Source organism: Monodelphis domestica, chromosome 4 (assembly GCF_027887165.1).
Source record: "Monodelphis domestica isolate mMonDom1 chromosome 4, mMonDom1.pri, whole genome shotgun sequence".
Taxonomy (NCBI): Eukaryota; Metazoa; Chordata; class Mammalia; order Didelphimorphia; family Didelphidae; genus Monodelphis; species Monodelphis domestica.
In genome coordinates, this window is record NC_077230.1 from 384,178,844 (window position 1) to 384,195,217 (window position 16,374).

A 16,374-nucleotide genomic window follows, 5' to 3' on the forward strand; every position below is an offset into this window, starting at 1 on the left:
TGGGGCTAAAGTAATGAGAAAAAGAGAAGGACCAGTAACTTCAACTTTAGTAAAGGTGGAGATGAGATCTACTAAGAATGAGACTCTGGGATAGTCTAGGAACAAAGGGACCAGGGTCAACAATTGAGCCATTTGAGTTTTTCTGGTTTGCTGTAAAGACCAAGTTTAGGAAGGTTGATTAAAAGGTTTCCCTAATGGTAGGTAGCATCACTATTCTGTTGCTCTAGAATTGTAGAATCAAACTTAAGGAAATTATATTATGCCAGTATATTTTTAAGAATATGAAATTTTATCACAGTAGATGAAATTATTGTCAGATTAATTTTCTTTCATATCTTTTGTGTTTCTCTTTAAGCAGAATTCTGAGCACAGGTAATATTGAAAATGTGCTCATTAAAGGATGAAGCAACCTTTGAATAGAGAAATCTAACTTTGCATAGGACTGTCTTATTTTCATAACTAGTGATGCAGTTATTTAGAGGTGAATGAAAAAAATTATTAGATTTATTTAAAAATAGTTTTAGGGGTGATCTTGTGTCAATATAAATTCAAGACAGTCTTCTGAACTGCCTATACTTTGGGGTGCTACACAGTAACTGAAGTTCATTGTGGCATAATAAAGATAAGATGGCATAATCCAAAAATCCTTGGAATCAGAAGACCTAGGTTGGAGCTCTGGTTCTGACATTTATTAGCTATTTGATTGTATGCAGGTCACTTGCCTTTTTTTTTTCTCATCTGTAAGATGAGGTACTAATGCTTGCACAGAACCAATTTATGGCCTTCAAAATAGTTTATGATTGAGTTATTACTTCCCTGAGGTAATCATTAAGGGGAGAAAATACATTTAGCACACTACTTTAAAAAAATATGTAATATACTAATAAACTTTAGAAAGATTTTTACTTAAGAGTTGAAACAAAAGTTTGTGTTTTAGTTAAGCAAAAGAAAAGATTTTGTTTACAATATAGCTGTGGATTCAAATATTTAAATTGGATTTTAATTAACTATTAAAAAAATTCCTCCAGGTTTTTGTAGGTAAGATACCAAGAGATTTATATGAAGATGAGCTGGTACCACTGTTTGAAAAGGCTGGTCCCATTTGGGACTTACGCCTTATGATGGATCCTCTGTCTGGTCAGAACAGAGGGTATGCATTCATCACCTTCTGTGGAAAGGATGCCGCACAGGAAGCTGTCAAGCTGGTATGTAAAGGAGCTGTTGTGACTAAGCTTCACATATAAAGATCCTTTGAAAACAATTCAAATGTTCCACTTCTAATTATCAGATAATTTTCCTTTTAATTCTCATTCCTATTAGCTTTGGATCAAAAACTAGTGGGTGACCTTTTTTAGGGTTAGGGAATATACTTGACCATATGGTTTCAGGATTTTCATCTCCATTTTGGCTTTTTTTGCCTGTTTGCACTGAACAAGAAGTCGTCCTTGGCTCTTCTGTGTTCTTGGAAATGAGGCCTTTTCTTTGTTTTAAAGAATGTCTAATCTTGTATCTATCATGTTCTGTTCCTATAACAGGAGATAACTTCAACTTCTTCACTGACTCCTCTTTCCTTAGGACTATTCTTGTTTGTTTCTTCATGTTATCTTTTGTCTTGGGTCTCAAGTACTCTGCCATTCTTGTTTTATCCTATTTCTGGTCTGTCTACTAGGTACCTTCTCTCTAAAAGACAACAGTAACCCTGTCAGTGGCAAAATCATTTGAGTTTATTGTATCCTAAAATTGGGAAATGATGTCTTGCTACTTTCTTATCATGATGCTACATGGAGTCAGAGGCCTCAGGCTTCCAGGATTAGTTGTAGATAGATGTCTTCACCACTTTCCTCCTTTTCTCCCTTACAGTTAACTGATTCATTGAAGGGCTCCAGTTTCCTTCTTTAGTGTTAATGCCTCCCTTTCTTCCCAGAGGTTGGTAGCTCAGAGTCATTCCCTTTTCTTCCCATTCCTGCTTCCCTCTCTCTTACACGCTTTCACCCCCTGCTGTCCATAACTTCAAGAAATTTAGTTATAGATAAGTAATCTTACTGAAATCTGGACATTAAAAACCTGTAAAAATGATCAGTATTGTGCTCACTTTGGAAGCATATAAATTAAAATTGGAACAATTAGCATGGCTCCTGCACAAGGTCAACAGGCAAATTTGTGAAGCATTCCATATTTTAAAAAATTATTAGTATTGTGATTTGTTAAACTCAGTTTCATAAATTGGTGTGCAAGTATTGTATATCATGCCACTGTGTTAGTAATTGTAGTGTGTTTGGTGCAGTATTAAAATGATGTAGAAATATTGAATTATTTTTAAGGAAGTTTTTTCCCAACTTATATATTGTCAGCATACTTTAATATTTTTGAATTTATTTGGGGGCAAACTGTGCTTAGCTTTATCCTAAGTATCTTGAAAACTTCATCTTGGTTGACTTGTCTAAAGTGATGAGGAACATGCCTTCCCCTCCCAATTTTGAGTAAGTTGATTTGGGAGACAAGAGGGAAGTCACAAAACCAAATGGAATTGGGGGTTGAAAGCATTGAGTTTTTAAAAAAGTAATAATAGCATGACAAGCATTTACAGGATATAAGGAATAACTTGGCTCTAACAACTGAAGTCAGCAGTTCTCCAAGTGTGGTCTAGGTTGGGCTTATCAGAAGTCTGAGAGGTAGAACTCTTTTCATAAAAATAATAAGATGTTTTAATTCCCAACATGGTAAATGAATCCATATAAACAAAAGCTCTGGGGAGGTCTCTATTTAAGGAGTGTAAAGGGATCCTGAGACCAAAAAGTTTGAGAACTGCTGATGTAAGGAAATGCCTGATTTTTATAGCTATTAAATACTTTAAAATTAAGGTCTAGTCTCCTGAGTGTGGGGTGCTTGTGGGGTGTATTTGGGTTTTTTCTTCTTTGCAGTGTGACAGCTATGAAATCCGTCCGGGTAAACACCTTGGAGTCTGCATCTCAGTGGCAAACAACAGGCTGTTTGTTGGATCAATTCCAAAGAACAAAACCAAGGAAAACATATTGGAAGAATTCAGCAAAGTCACAGGTAAAAAAAAGCAGTGTTTATCAATGAGTTTGAGGGAATCAGAGTTATTACTATCTTAGTGTAAAGGGACATCTTTGACTCCCAGTGGTGTCAGACTTAGGCAATGCTTGTTGACTTAGAAAACCACAAATTAACAATATCTTTGTTGTATTTTTATTTATTTTGCTAAACATTTGCCAATTGCATTTTAATCTGTTTCAGGCCATTGGAAGTTTGACTTTGCCTTAGTCTTTGAAGTTAGGTTTCTATTAAAGTGATCTTGTTTTCTTTCTCTTTCCTCTGCTTTTTAAAGTATTCCTTTGTTTCTGCTCAGCTTTCTACAGACTTAGGTTCAGTTTGATATTAATGAACATTGGTAGTACTAATTTGTTCACATTAGTGAGTCACTGATGAGAAGACAGTATTTAGTAAACTCAGCTTTGGTACTCTGATGGGTTTACCACAGTTCAGTTCAGAAGGACTAAAGTTACACCGGACTCTGGAGAAGCCAAATTTCTATTAGGTTCTTGGTGGTTAGGTATTCTTTGACCTGATAGGAGATGACCTCTTCCCTGAGTGGGGTAGAGCATGGAACCTTATGCCAAGGGAGCTAGATTGTAGTTAGTATTGTACTGATTTCCAGGTCAGAGCTCCCTGCCCTTCCTGCCCCACTTCTATTTTAAGTACAATGAACACAAAATTCCATGTGCCTTTGCTGTATTTTTCAGTTGTAGAAACACATGAATAAGTGACCTGGTCCATGTCTTACATCTTACCAAGATGATTACTATCATCATTTCTAGCAGATATTAAGGATCTTTTTTTTTTAATCTGGAAAATTTTAATTAATTAATTTAGAATGTTTTTCCATGGTTACATGATTCATGTTCTTTCCCTCCCCCCACTCATAGCTGATGCACAATTTCATTGGGTTTTACATGTGTCATTGATCAAGACCCATTTCCATATTATTGATATTTGCACTACGGTGAACGTTTAGAGTCTACATCCCTAATCATATCCCCATCGAAGCATGTGATCAAGCAGTTGTTTTTCCTCTGTGTTTCTGCTCCCACAGTTCTTTCTCTGGATGTGGACAGCATCTTTCTCATAAGTCCCTCAGAATTGTCCTGGATCATTGCATTGCTGCTAGTAGAGAAGTCCATTTGATTGTACAACAGTGTATGTCAGTCTCTGTATACAATGTTCTCCTGGTTTTGCTCCTTTTGTTTTGCATCAATTCTTGGAGGTTGTTCCAGTTCCCATGGAATTCCTCCAGTTCATTATTCCTTTCAGCACAATAATATTTCATCACCACAGATACCACAATTTGTTCAGCCATTCCCCAATTGAAGGGCATCCCCTCATTTTCCAATTTTTTGCCACCACAAAGAGTGCAGCTATGAATATTCTTGTACAAGTCTTTTTCCTTATTATCTCTTTGGGGGTACAAACCTAACAGTGGTATGGCTGGGTCAAAGGGCAGGCTTTTAAGGGTTAAGGATCTTTTTTTTTTTTTTAAACATTACTTTATTTGGTCATTTCCAAACATTATTCATTGGAAACAAAAATCATTTTCTTTTCCTCCCCCCCCCCCCCCCCCACCTCTCCCATAGCCAGTGCATGATTCCACTGGGTATCACATATGTTCTTGACTCAAACCCATTTCCGTGTTGTTGGTATTTGCATTAGAGTGTTCATTAGAGTCTCTCCTCAGTCATAGCCCCTCAACTGCTGTAGTCAAGCAGTTGCTTTTCTTCGGTGTTTTTACTCTCACAGTTTGTCCTCTGCTTGTGGATAGTGTTTTTCTCCTAGATCCCTGCAGATTGTTCAGGGACATTGCATTGTCTCTAATGGAGAAGTCCATTATTAAGGATCTTTAAGGAAGGGAAATTGCATATTCTTCTTTGGTAACCTGTTAGTAATAGGCCAGGCTGGAAGATTTTTCTCAGTGGTTCCCCTATATTACTGATAAAGAAACTCAGCCTATGATTAGAGACGTAGACTCTAAACGTTCACCACCGTGCAAATAGCAATAATATGGAAATGGGTCTTGATCAATGACACATGTAAAACCCAATGGAATTGCATGTCAGCTACAAGAGGGGAGTGGGGGGAGGGGAAGGAAAGAACATGAATCATTTTTGTTTTTTAGTCAGAATTAGAATAGCTATTTATCATCTGAGGGTTACTATATATATTTGAATATTGTTAAGGTCATTTAGGCCACTACGGTACCTCTAATAAGTGTTTTATATACATTCAGAAGAACAAACAACCTAGATACTCTCATTTTATTTTTCTTTTCGTTTTTGGAGCCCTTTTTACTCTATCCACAAGTTTTTTTTATTAAGTATCTATTGTGTGCCAGATGCTGCACTGGGGATTTAAAGACAACAATGAAACAGGCCTTACTCTCAAGGAATGACAACAGAAGAGTGAATTATTTTTCCCCTTTTAATTTTAGAAAATGCACAAAATTAACTACCTTGATCATTGTAATTTGGCTTTTTTGTTTTCAAGATCTAGAGCAATGTTTGTTTGAACCTCACCCTTGCTTTAATAACATTTCCTAACCAAATAAATTGATGTTGTTTGCTTAGTACTTTGTCCATGCAAATAGCCTGCATCTTTCTGGAGCTTGGATCATTTTTACTGCGTGTTCTCTTATCTCATAGGAAGTATTAGAGTTCTTATAGAGGAATTTGGTGGTAGAAATTTGGAGAGCTAGCTAGCTAGCTAGCTACACTTTGGAGAGCTCTGATAACTATTCTAGGTAAATTAGCAGCACTTTAAACACATTAGAAACAATACATTTTTAGGCCCACATCACCACCGTTACTTCATTTTTCCTTTCAGTTTTCTAGGTCTTGGTGTGGAAAGGTGGCTTAGAAGGTTGTTTTTAAATTCAGTTTTATTTTTAGTTCCAAATTCTTACTTTCTTTCCATCTAGTGAGAAGGCAAGGAAAACAAAACCTGTTAAGAATATGGATAGTCAAGAAAGCCAAATTCCTTTGTTAATCATGTTTCTCTCTTCCCCCCCACCCCATCCTCTTTGAAAAGAAAGAAAAAAGATGCTTCCATCTGCATGTTGATGCCATCACCTTTCTAGAAATGGATAACACGTTTCCTCATAAGTTTTTTGGAATTGTGGTTGGTCATTGTGTTAATCAGATTTGCTCTATCTTGTAGTCTTTAATTTGGTTTAGAGTTGTTGAATGTCAGCTAGGACATAGTTTTCCCCTCTAAAGAAGGCTAAGGGCCCCTTCAGGGTAATGTAACTGGTGCTGGGAGGTCCAGTGGTTATGCTTCTTTGGTGCTTATGCTTGGATACTTTTAGGTGCTAAGATTTATTAGGTAAATGGGCTATTTGAGATTCTCTTGAGTGGGGATGTGTCCTGTGCTTTGACAGCTTTTTCTTTTCTAGGTGCACAGGCAAATTTGACCCAAATAATGATGTCAATTTTGTGGTGTTAAAAAGTTTCTATTGTGACCTTTGGTCATTGGTCAGAATGAATTATGTTGGAAACTGTCTGTTAATGAACTTTTATTTTTAAATAGTTTTAAAGATTTAGGTTTGTGCCCTAAAATATTATAATGAACAATTTGGGATTTTAATAACTAGTATACAGATGATTGTGGAGGCAATGAAGTGTTGTCAGTTTTTAGCAGCAGTATTTGTGTTGTTGAGATTCTTTAGTGAATTGCTGCATTATGAGATTCCTCATATTTCTCTTTGTTAGTTGGTTAGGTGTGACCTGGGGATTATTTCCTGGGGAAAAGGGACCCCAAAAAGGATTTTGAAGAGCAGCAACAAATAGCAGAGACAACAGCTTGTTCAGTAGTGGTATGCGTAGGTGGAAGAGAGTACAGGTCTGGAGTCAGAGTTTAGTTTAGCAAACAGCTGAGGTAAAAAGAGAATGAGAACTGGCAGGCAAAGAGAAAGGTGCAGACTAAGGAGACTTCTGTAGAAAGAAGAAGTTGAATTTAGCTGATTCCATGGTGTAGAAAATAAAGAACAGAGAAGAGCTGTGTTATTTCTAGATTTCTAGTTTGGAATGTCAAGAAGTGACTTTGTTTCAAAGTGTGAAGCTATCACAATGTAAAATGATGTTTTGGATACAGAATCAGACCTACCTTTGGTGGAACCTATTGGCTATGACTTCAGGATCCCTTGAGTTAAGAGAAATACCATTTGGATTATGCCTTTCTCCCTCCTCTTTCTTTCTTTAATCAGTCATAAGCAGAACACTTCAGGCTGACTTCTATTTTGGTCACAGGCAAGTGGATTTAGAGCATAGGTCTGCTCCCTAGTTGTGTGGTGGATGCTTTTGGCTCATCTCTCTGGATGTTGGTTTAACAGAGGGTTTGGTGGACGTTATTCTCTATCATCAACCCGATGATAAAAAGAAGAATCGGGGGTTCTGCTTCCTTGAGTATGAAGACCACAAGTCGGCAGCACAAGCCCGGCGCAGGCTTATGAGCGGGAAAGTCAAAGTCTGGGGCAATGTTGTGACCGTGGAGTGGGCCGACCCTGTGGAAGAACCAGACCCGGAGGTTATGGCCAAGGTAAACGTAAAAATTTATCTTAATTTGATTGAATTCTACAGACCATAGAATGCCCAAATTGTTGTACCAGGAATACCAGTGAGGGTTTAGTTCTTACTCACCACAATAATGTCTTATTTCTAAATGAACTTCCTGGGAGGCCACATGCTTGGCTATCCCAATGACTCTTGGCAGAGGGAGAGCTGAGACTGGGCCTACCTTGCCCAGAAAGGTTGAAGAAGCCAAGAAGGAACCAAGTTGGCAGTGTGTGCTATAGCTCATGTTCTGTTGGTCTGGGTCATCAAGGATCAGGGGAGGGAATGCTTCCCCAGGCCTCAGATTAGGCCTTTCCCACCTGAGTATTTTTAACATCAGCTCCCCTTATCTGTAAAAGAGAGGCCTGAGAAGACTTCTAAAGTCTCTTCCAGTTCTGATTCCTGTGCTCTGTAGGACAGTGACCTACCTTGAGAAAAGACGAAGATGGAGAGCAGTACCATTCAGTAAGGTTGGATTTGCCAGTCAAGACCTCTCTAGAAGCTGCTTGTTTTCTCCTAATTCCCATGCATGCAGCCCTACCAGCTTTTACCAAGGCAAATGATTGCATTCTCGCATGTGGTGCCCTAGGCCTTGGCATTAAGCCATTCCAAGTGTGAGTCTTTGAATATACTAAGGCCAGGACAAGAATGATTTTAATAGACTATTGAGGGTTTAAGAGATGGTGGTCCTTTTCTCTTTGGGAGCCTTCATCTCCTCAGGGAATAAGTTCCTTCTGAGTTACCAGAGGCAGGAGTCCTCCCTTGGTATTTTTTGGAAACCTTGTCTCTGGCCTCACTCTCCTGGGTCCTGAAGGACAATTCTTTTTGAATGAATGAAAAAAAATTATTAAGTACAAAACATCAGGGATACAGATAAACCAATAAGATAATCCCTGCTCTCCTAGAACTCATGTTCTAATGTGGGAGACAACACATAGAAAGTTTTAGCTGCAGAAGATTCTATGGTACAGCAGCAAAGCAGGTTGGAATGCCTTTTGTTTAATGTTATTTCCACTGATAAAATACTCTCAGTTTCTTATGGTGATTCCTCTGACAGTGCCAAGGATTGTGGCCACGAAAGCTTTCTTTTCTGGGTCTTCAGTAGCTCTCTAGTTGCATCTCTATGGGGCTTGCTTCCTAGGATGGTGGCTTTGACCACTAGCAGGAAACACTGCTATCTCCAAGGCTTCTGGGTCCTGAGTTGTCTCCATTGGGGTGTAAGGGGAAATGACAGTCAAGGGGGTGGTGGTTTGACTTACCTGACACATGTTGCTTCCCATCTCTTCCTCAGAGTGCCTTGCTGCTTCAGCTAGGCTGACTTGCGTGCCCTGTGGGTGGCATTTGGTGGGGCTGGCTGGCTTCTTCTCCAGAGGAATTGCTTGAGTCAAGTAATTCTACTCCAGGGGCACATGGGGTAGAGACCGAGGTAGGAGTGCATTGGGTATGTAGCATAGACCTGGGAGAGTTCCTGGGAACAATGACCAGCCAGGTCTGACCTTTCCTTTGCTCTACTGGGGTGGCTTGGTATCTGGGAAAGAACTCTGAACCAGGAGCCGGGAGACCTTCATTCTTAGGCACCAGTTCACTTTGTGTACCTCCAAGGCAAATCATTGAATGTTTCTGTACCCATCTTTGTTGAGAGGTATTAATAAGCCCTGGAACATTCATTAAGGCTAAGCAAACATAAGAGAAGATTGTGAGTGAGCACTTGAGCCACATTGCTTTTTCCTTTTAAAAGTAAAGGTATATGCTAACTTGACTGTAGTATTAGGAAGAGCAAGATTCAAAGAAATATAAAAATCTATATATACTATTGGCTCCTTCTTTAGTCAACTTTAGCTATTATTTATCATTGGTTAATCCCTTTTCTGAACCCAGCTTGTATATTCAGATTTCTTCTGCTAAGGAACTCTAGTTCTTTTCACATACACTAAACTTGTGACTTAATAAACCCTAGATGTTCCCTCCTCATGGTTGTCCAGAGAGCTTACCTGGTACAAGTTTCTGGTATTCCTTTTCTAACTTTGATTTCTTGTTGAAACTTCTAGTCAAAGAATCAATCCTTCTTTGAAAGACTGATGCTTTTTAAACACACATTGAGCATAAAAGGGAGTTTCTACTCCACTTTATTCAAACAAAGGGAGAGAGGTATGCTTTGAATTAGCTTTTTTTTTTTTTAATTAAACCCTTACCTTCCATCTTGGAGTCAATACTGTGTATTGGCTCCAAGGCAGAAGAGTGGTAAGGGCTAGGCAATGGGGGTCAAGTGACTTGCCCAGGGTCACACAGCTGGGAAGTGTCTGAGGCCAGATTTGAATCTAGGACCTCCCGTCTCTAGGCCTAGCTCTCAATCCACTGAGCTACCCAGCTGCCCCCTTGAATTAGCTTTTATGAAACTTAATGATAATTTAAAAAACATTCATGTACAAGTTGAAGCGGATTTTGGCTTTGTATAAGGACAAAATTCCTTAAAGAGTGCTGAATTGGGGAAGCAGACTTCCCTGGTTTTACTCTGTGGTCATATGCAAGTCATGGAACTGCTTAGGGGCTGAGGGGCTCAGTTTCTTCCTCTGTAAACTGAGTGGAAGAGGAGGAGGGCCAACCATAAGATACAGAATTAGAAATAACATTGAATCCAGACCTTTCATTTTGCAGATAAAGAAACTTGAAAACTAGGCAATTTTGTCCAGGGTTGCAGAGCTAGCAAAAGACTGAGGTAGGATTCAGATTTAGGAAGATTTCTTGAATCCCTTCTAGTCACCATGCTATGCTTGCCCCTTGGACTAAAGAATCATTTGTTTAAAAAAAGTAAAAAAAGTCTGTAGTAAATATTGATTCCAAGACAAAAGAGTGGTGAGGCTAGACTTGCCCAGGGTTACACAACTAGGATATCTCTGAAGTCAGATTGGAACCTAGGTCTCCCAACTCTATTCCTGGTGCACTACCTACTGAACTACGTAGCTGCACTTACAAAATAATTGTAATCTCTTTTTTTTGTTTAGTTTTTTAGTTAGTTTACCAGACCTCCAGTGACTGTTGGCCTATTAAAAAGTCAAGTCCTATACATTAGAAATAATTACTAAAATGAAAAGAAGCAAATATAGATTGTGGTTAGTTGTGAAGAAGAGTTATTTTTATTTTTTACCCATAAGCCATGCTTTCCCAGGTATCTTCCTTCACTCTGATAATCTTGGACATTTTCCATTATGGAAAGGGAAAATCTAGCTTGCTTTTTGCATTTTTTCTGCTGGGCTACTGTCTTGTTGGCCTTTATTTGTAACATATACTTGAAATAAAGGATAAGGAATTGGAGCTAGGGAGAAGAGAACAAGTCAGTTATATACTAGAAAACAGAACGTGGAGCCATTGCCCTTTTCTTTGTGGCTTTCCATAATTATGTTGCAAAAATTTTAAACTTTGTGTTTCAAAGAAAAAAGCATCCTTTGTATTCCTAAACATTTTCAGAGTAGGTTTTGTGAAATATTTGTGTCATGTATCTAATAATGCACACTTTTCTTTCAATAGGTGAAAGTTCTGTTTGTGAGAAACTTGGCCACTACAGTGACAGAGGAAATATTGGAGAAATCCTTTTCTGAATTTGGAAAGCTAGAAAGAGTGAAGAAGCTAAAAGATTATGCATTTGTTCACTTTGAAGACAGAGGAGCAGCAGTTAAGGTAGAAGTGCGAGCTTTAGTGTCCTAATGTGTTTTGAAAAAGATATTTGAAGTTGAGGAATTTCATTTTAAAGGAATGACATTTCCCCATTGCATTAGTGGCATTTCAGTTTACTTGTTGAACTTTGAATGTTCAGTTTCTTGGTGTTTTGCAAAATGTAAGTCAAAGAACTTATGGAAGCTCCACCCTTTAACTCTTAGTAACTTGCTATGTGATCTTACACAAGCCACTTTTTGGAATCTTGTTTCACTATCTCTAAAATTGGTCCCAGAGTACTATAAAGAGTACTAATTAAGCAACTGCTTTTAAGTGTATCAAATAGCATGTGGTTTGGTGCTGTCAGCATTTTGTGGCTAAAAAGGCAAGCAAGCACTCTATTGGCTATATGCCCTACATGTTATTTCTTGGACTGATATTTTATATTATGGTTATAATACATCATAATTTGTAACATTCCCTTTGTAACATTGGGAAACCTGCCTTAATGATTCAGCTGATGACCAGAAAACACTAGGGCTTGAGCCCCAATAGAATTAATTGCCCTAAATGTCAGCTTTTTAATGTTGCCATACTACCTATTGCATGTGCTTTGACATCATTCCTATGGAACTGACTAGAGCCTATAATATGGTAAGATCATGTTTTCATGGAACCATTTAATGGTGTTAATTAAGGTAGGTGTGCCTTGTTCTTCACTTTATATGGAAATGTAGAATTTTCAGTTTATATAATTTGTGTTATATTGTCAGTGAACACAGTCAATATTCTCTGTTTATCTTTTCATTGTTCTTCAAAGCATTTCATCTTGTTTTTTACTCTGATGATTTTCTTTTTCTTTTTAAATCTCCTTTATCACAGATGTTAAGTAATATAGAAGTAGGGTTTACTTGATTCTTAGGGAGTAACTTAGCTAGATTAGACTTCTCAGTGATAGGTAGAAGAAAGGAATTTGACTATGACTAATAACATAAGAAAAAGAAGCAGTATTCCCAGAAATTGTTTTAATTGCAGAATTGAGCTGTTTGTAGCTTTCTTTATGAACATGAATCGCTAACTTCATATCCTTCTCCTTTGAATACTCACATATAAGGCCAGTATCAAAGATATCATTCTTTGTATGATTAAGATGCTGGGTGTCTGTCTGTCTGTCTGTCTGTCTATCTATCTATCTATCTATCTATCTATCTATCTATCTATCTATCTATCTATCTATCTATTGTCATTTTATTCCTGATAGCTAGTTAGCTTTTCCTGTTGCCAGGGGAACCTAGCAGTTGGGTATTTCAAACTTTAATTTTGGGAATTTTTTATTTCTAGCCTACATCCCTGTAAGATTTGTAGTTATTAATTTGTAGACTATATCCTTGTGATATTTGTTATATTAAAAAAGGGCTACTTGGAGGTTGTGGTCTAACTAATAAGAAGACTATAATTTCCAAATTGCCATGTTCTACTTACTTGTGTGTGTATGTGCAAGTGCATGTGTGTGCATCACACACAAATTTGTAATTTGCATACGTTTAATTCAGCACTGAGTAGACTGGCTTTATTTTTAGATTGACATCTATGAGAACTGATGGGGGAGGGTCTTTAGAAGAAGCGGAGCTTGAGCAAAGATTTGCCTCTTCATCTACCTCCTGATCACTGTTAGTTTGTTAACACGATCCCCAGAACATTTGTGAGTGAATTTTATAAACTCATTTAGACTTGAGTCCTAAGCATTCCCAGAAGTGAGGTCGTGAAAGAAATTTGATAGATTGTCTGTGAGAAGAATCTTCATAAAATCCTTGCTCTGGCCACCAAAAGGGAGTGTCTTTACTATAGACAGAAACCCCATTTAAAATGCACCAAATGGGCTACTGTGATTAGCAACTCCATTTTCTGGGCACTTTTTATTAATCTGGACATTTATTTAGATGGTTTTTTAGGTTCCCTAGCAGACTATGTATCCCAGGTTTATATTAAGAGAAGATTTTATACTTATATTTCATCAAGAACCTTTGAGCCAGTAGGCCATTGAATTACAATGATGTAACTTTAATTCATTTGTATTAAAAAATGAAAGTGAACTAGAAACATACATCTTTGTATGACTCCACCAAGCTCTTGATATTCCTTGATTCTGTTTTATTAAACAGTTAGCAAGAAGCAGGGTAAGTAAATAGAAAGCCTTGGGCCTTGGATCAGAAAATCTAGGCCCAAATTTCATTTGTGATATTTGAATGGTGACTGTTGGACAGGTCTTTAGCCCTTTCTGAATTTCTCATTTGTAAAATGGAATGAAGAGAAATGCTTGTACTACCTATTGCATGGGGCAGTGATTGTGAGATGAGTACCTTTTAAATTTTAACAGAAGTCATTAAATAACTTGGAAGTGGTTTAGGTTTTAAGATTACATTGTAGACATGACTGTAATATAGACAAAGGAAATAAATACTTTGAAGACCATAATGTTAGACCTTTAGGGAATGGCTTTAATAAACTCTGAACATTTTTAACATTTGCTTTAGTATATAGAATGAATTTTATAGGAAAAACTGTTGAGTATATCCATTTAAGTATAGAAGAATTTGAATGGAAACTTGTGTAAAGAAAGGGGGGATCAGAAGGCAGTTACATTCTTGAGAACTTATCACCAAAGATAGCTAGGTTTGTTTTCTATTTCTACTCATCTGTAATGAAAAAGATTTTTTTTTTAATGTGAAAACAAAAAATGGTTAACCTCATGTAAAACAGACATCATATTTATCCTTGAGCATTTGATTGGCTGAGTTTTAGTATTTAAATTTCTTTAAAAGTAAATTTGACCAGTATTTTTCCATTTTTGTGCAGGCCATGGATGAGATGAATGGGAAAGAAATAGAGGGGGAAGAAATTGAGATAGTCTTAGCCAAGCCTCCTGACAAGAAAAGGAAAGAACGCCAGGCTGCAAGACAGGCCTCCAGAAGCACTGCGTGAGTCTGCCCTACTATGTCCTGTGGTCAGGTTTTGCCAATTAATGTTTTAGAACCTTGTTCTTTTGCCCTTGGATAGTGATTTAGTAGAACAAAAAGTCCCAAAAAGTCTTTCCACAACAAATTAATGAGTGCTCTCTTCTCATTAGGTATGAAGATTATTACTACCATCCCCCACCTCGTATGCCACCTCCTTTGAGAGGCCGAGGACGTGGTGGGGGGAGAGGCGGCTATGGTTACCCTCCAGATTACTATGGCTATGAAGATTATTATGATGACTACTATGGCTATGATTATCATGATTATCGTGGAGGCTATGAAGACCCATACTATGGCTATGATGATGGCTATGCAGTAAGAGGAAGAGGAGGAGGAAGGGGTGGGCGCGGTGCTCCGCCACCACCACGGGGGCGTGGAGCACCACCTCCACGAGGTAGAGCTGGCTATTCACAGAGGGGGGCACCTTTGGGACCGCCAAGAGGAGCTCGGGGCGGGAGAGGGGGCCCTGCACAGCCACAGAGAGGCCGTGGTTCGCGTGGAGCTCGGGGTAACCGTGGGGGCAACGTAGGAGGCAAGAGAAAAGCCGATGGGTACAACCAGCCCGACTCCAAGCGCCGTCAGACCAACAGCCAGCAGAACTGGGGCTCCCAGCCCATCGCCCAGCAGCCGCTTCAGCAAGGTGGCGACTATTCTGGTAACTATGGCTACAATAATGACAACCAGGAATTTTATCAGGATACTTATGGGCAACAGTGGAAATGAAGTAGACCAGTGAGGGCTTGAAAATGATATTGGCGAGATTTGATTGGCTATAGATCTACATTCTTCAAAAAAAATTTGGCTTAACTGTTTCATCTTTCAGTAGCAATTTGCTGCCATTTGTATTGGGCTGAAGAATCACTATTGTATATACTCAAGTCTTTTTATTTTTGTTTTTTTCTCTTTTCATAAATGCTCTTGGACATTATTGGGCTTGCAGAGTTCCCTTATTCTGGGGATTACAATGCTTTTATCGTTTTAGGCTTCATTTTAGCAGTTTCAAAGCAGTCTGAGCATTACTGTTAAATCATGATTTTTGCAGAACCTCTTGTTTTTGGACAGTCCTTTTTTCTTTTTTTTCTTTTTTCTTTTTCTTTTTTGGATTTGAGATAGACTACATAGGAGTATGAGTATGCTGTAAATAAAAGTACAAGCTAGTGCTTTGTCTTAGTAGTTTTAAGAAATTAAAACAAACAAATTTCAGTTTTCTTGTATTGAAAATAACCTATGATTGTATGTTTTGCATTCCTAGAAGTAGGTTAACTGTGTTTTTAAATTGTTATAACTTCACACCTTTTTGAAATCTGCCCTACAAAATTTGTTTGGCTTCAACGTCAAAGCCGTGGCAATTTGTTCCTTGATGTGATTGTATTTCCAATTTCTTGTTCATGTAAGATTTCAATAAAACTCAAAAATCTATTCAAAACATTACCTATTTCAAATTCAATTGTGTCCTAAAACATTATTTCATTCGTAATTCTTGCAAGGAATATTGTTTTCAAAGTATAACTGCCTATGTGAGTGATCAAATTCTTGCAAAATTTCTTGTCTATTGCAACACAGTAGCATTGTGGACATTAGCCTGAGGATTAGATCAAATTACGAATTATTCCACATGGAACTCAATTAATTGGTATTCTCACAATCACTTCTTTTGAAATTTTATCTTTTGTTTTAAAAACCAGGTTCAAGTAGCTTTTGAACATTTTTCACAGGCATGGATTAATTTGCAGTTCTAACAAGTATTAAGGAGTTGGAGAAGTGACCTACAATTCCTTCTGACCCACATTCTTGCTCTGAAAGATAAATTTGTGGTTGAAATGCTCATTTACTGGATGACAGAAATGACAGTTGCTAAAAGTGCCATGGGGTCAATTGTTGACCAAAGTTCTACTTCAGCTTTCATGAATGTGATTGATTATTTAACATTTAATTTAGCCATCAGATTTGTTTGGGGGAGAAAATAAAATTTCCTTTCAATATGTAAAATTGCCTCAGAATTTTAATGCCTTTTAAGAAAGGCTTTTAAAAAACCCCAACTTATGGACCTCTCTCTTAGACATACTTTTAACTTTTGATTGACAGCC

The 16,374-nt window shown here is 37.8% G+C and overlaps 1 protein-coding gene and 1 pseudogene across 5 annotated transcripts in view; both read left to right on the plus strand.

Moving 5' to 3' along the window:
• The window catches only part of HNRNPR (heterogeneous nuclear ribonucleoprotein R), a 28,872-nt gene extending 13,157 nt beyond the window's left edge, over positions 1-15,715 (plus strand). For all 5 annotated transcript variants that reach the window (XM_056795595.1, XM_001366054.5, XM_056795598.1 and 2 more), the window contains 6 exons: positions 1,029-1,205; positions 2,922-3,057; positions 7,400-7,605; positions 11,145-11,294; positions 14,127-14,248; positions 14,398-15,715. In XM_056795595.1, coding sequence (XP_056651573.1) covers positions 1,029-1,205; positions 2,922-3,057; positions 7,400-7,605; positions 11,145-11,294; positions 14,127-14,248; positions 14,398-15,010 — 1,404 coding nt within the window. In that variant the 3' untranslated portion in view covers positions 15,011-15,715. The remainder of the gene's footprint in view (positions 1-1,028; positions 1,206-2,921; positions 3,058-7,399; positions 7,606-11,144; positions 11,295-14,126; positions 14,249-14,397) is intronic.
• LOC130454156 (U6 spliceosomal RNA) lies at positions 2,085-2,180 on the plus strand (annotated as a pseudogene).
• Positions 15,716-16,374: the final 659 nt, after the last annotated feature.